The 2,467-nt window shown below is 45.4% G+C and overlaps 1 protein-coding gene across 3 annotated transcripts in view; it reads right to left on the reverse strand.

Moving 5' to 3' along the window:
* The window catches only part of FBXL20 (F-box and leucine-rich repeat protein 20), a 182,518-nt gene that overhangs the window by 13,722 nt on the left and 166,329 nt on the right, over positions 1-2,467 (reverse strand). For all 3 annotated transcript variants that reach the window (XM_011984730.1, XM_011984731.1, XM_011984729.1), the window contains one exon: positions 1,641-1,701. In XM_011984730.1, coding sequence (XP_011840120.1) covers positions 1,641-1,701 — 61 coding nt within the window. The remainder of the gene's footprint in view (positions 1-1,640; positions 1,702-2,467) is intronic.

A 2,467-nucleotide genomic window follows, 5' to 3' on the forward strand; every position in this document is an offset into this window, starting at 1 on the left:
TTTTGAGACGGAGTTTCGCTCGTTGCCCAGGCCGGAGTGCAATGGCATGATCTTGGCTCGCTACAACCTCCGCCTCCCGGATTCAAGCGATTCTCCTGCCTCAGCCTCCCGAGTAGCTGGGATTACAGGCATGCGCCACCATCCCTGGCTAATTTTGTATTTTTAGTAAAGTCAGGGTTTCTCCACGTTGGTCGGGCTGGTCTCGAACTCCTGACCTCAGGTGATCCACCCGCCTTGGCCTCCCAAAGTGCTGCGATTACAGGCGTGAGCCACCGCGCCCAGACTTTTGTATTTCTTATTGAGATGAAATTTCGCTGTGTTGCCCGGGCTGGGCTCAAACTGGGCTCAAACTGGGCTCAAACTGGGCTCAAACTGGGCTCAAGCGATCTGCTTGCCTTGACCTTCCAAAATGTTGGGATTACAGGCGTGAGCCACTGCACCCAAGCTATGTCCTCCTTTAGTCATGCCATGTGCTGGCCCCCACCTAATTAGTATTCTATCCATCTGCCTAAAAGCAAACAACCATCCCCTTGTCCCATAACACTGGTCAAAGTCAGTATAATTTTAAATACTACCATATAGTAATTTGTAAACCCATCCAAGTATTAAAATATTCAGGAGAACACAGAAAATCTACTAAAACCTTTCCATTTAAAACCAGACATGTAGTTTCTTTCAATATTACTTTCTTTTTTTTTTTTTTTTTTTTGAGACGGAGTCTTGCTCTGCCGCCCAGGCTGGAGTGCAGTGGCCGGATCTCAGCTCACTGCAAGCTCCGCCTCTCGGGTTTATGCCATTCTCCTGCCTCAGCCTCCTGAGTAGCTGGGACTACAGGCGCCCGCCACCTCGCCCGGCTCATTTTTTGTATTTTTAGTAGAGACGGGGTTTCACCGTGTTAGCTAGGATGGTCTTGATCACCTGACCTCATGATCCGCCCGTCTCAGCCTCCCAAAGTGCTGGGATTACAGGCTTGAGCCACCGCGCCCGGCCCCAATATTACTTTCATTCACTAGTCATATACCAAATAACCAATAAGTTTTTTCACAAAGTACCAAGAAGCACCTGCTTAATGTATTATGTTATGAAATTGTGGAGAATCAAGTCTCATGGATGGGTGCAGCGGCTCACGTCTGTAATCCCAGCACTTTGGGAGGCCAAGGTGAGCGGATCACTTGAGGTCTGGAGTTGAAGACCAGCCTGGCCAACATGGTGAAACCCTGTCTCTACTAAAAATACAAAAATTAGCTGGATGTGGTGGTGCATGCTTGTAATCCCAGCTACTCAGGAGGCTGAGACAGGAGAAATGCTTGAACCCGGGAGGTGGAGGTTGCAGTGAGCCGAGATCGTGTCACTGCACCCCAGCCTGGGTGACAGAATGAGACCCCATCTCAAAAAGTTAAAAAAAATTTTTTTAAAAAGTATCATGAAGGGCTTTAATATTCTCCCATGCATGTGTGCATTTCTAGAGCAGTTTGTATTTTTTCTGGTATCAGCAGGTCTGTAGCTACAGCATGAAACCCTGTCTCACACACCCAATTCTGCTAACATTTCACATTTCCCTTGCTGCTTGTTCTTCTGAAATAAAAAGTCCTAACAAAACCTATGGAAACAAACCTATGGAACCAAAAGAAAATACTTACCCTGGCTAGAGTGGTAAAGCCCACATCTGTTAATTGAGAACATCTTGCCACTTCCAATATTCTGTTAAAAAAAAACACACACACATGCAACACACACACACACAGTGAAAGTCAAGCTCTTAGTCCCTGAAAACTGAGTTTATTAAAACAGTAAGATTTACAAAAACAATCTCCTATTCTCTAAGGACTTTATAATACAGAATGACATTAACAACTAAGCAAGTCTGTATACAGATCTTGCCATTCATTTTCATGCAGTCATCATAAAGTGGTCCTGTAAATATCACATTTCAGGGTGATGCAATCAATGAACACAGAAGAATATAACTGAAGCTTGTAGTTAATACCAAAATGTATGAAATGCATTAAAAGCCTTCTTCATGGGATACTGCTTACCCCCAGAGGGCAGCCTGCTCCTAGAAAACAAAGGAAATGGAGATACTCTATTTCAGTTAATCACTTGCTGAAATGAATTATTTTCTTTCCTGTTTTAGAAGTAGATTCACTTAGATTTAAATTGCTTTAAAAAAATGTGACAGGCTGGGCATGGTGGCTCATGCCTATAATCCTAACACTTTGGGAGGCCGAGGCAGGCGGATCACCTGAGGTCAGGAGTTCGAGACCAGCCTGGTCAACATGGTGAAACCCCATCTCTACTAAAAATACAAAAATTAGCCAGGTGTGGAGGCACCCTCCTGTAGTCCCAGCTACTCGGGAGGCTGAGGCAGGAGAATCGCTTGAATCCTGGAGGCGGAGGTTGCAGTGAGCCAAGATCCTGCCACTGCACTCCAGCCTGGGTGACAGAGCGAGACTCCGACTCAAAAAAA

The sequence above is a fragment of the Mandrillus leucophaeus genome, unplaced genomic scaffold (genome assembly GCF_000951045.1).
Source record: "Mandrillus leucophaeus isolate KB7577 unplaced genomic scaffold, Mleu.le_1.0 Scaffold272, whole genome shotgun sequence".
NCBI lineage: Eukaryota > Metazoa > Chordata > Mammalia > Primates > Cercopithecidae > Mandrillus > Mandrillus leucophaeus.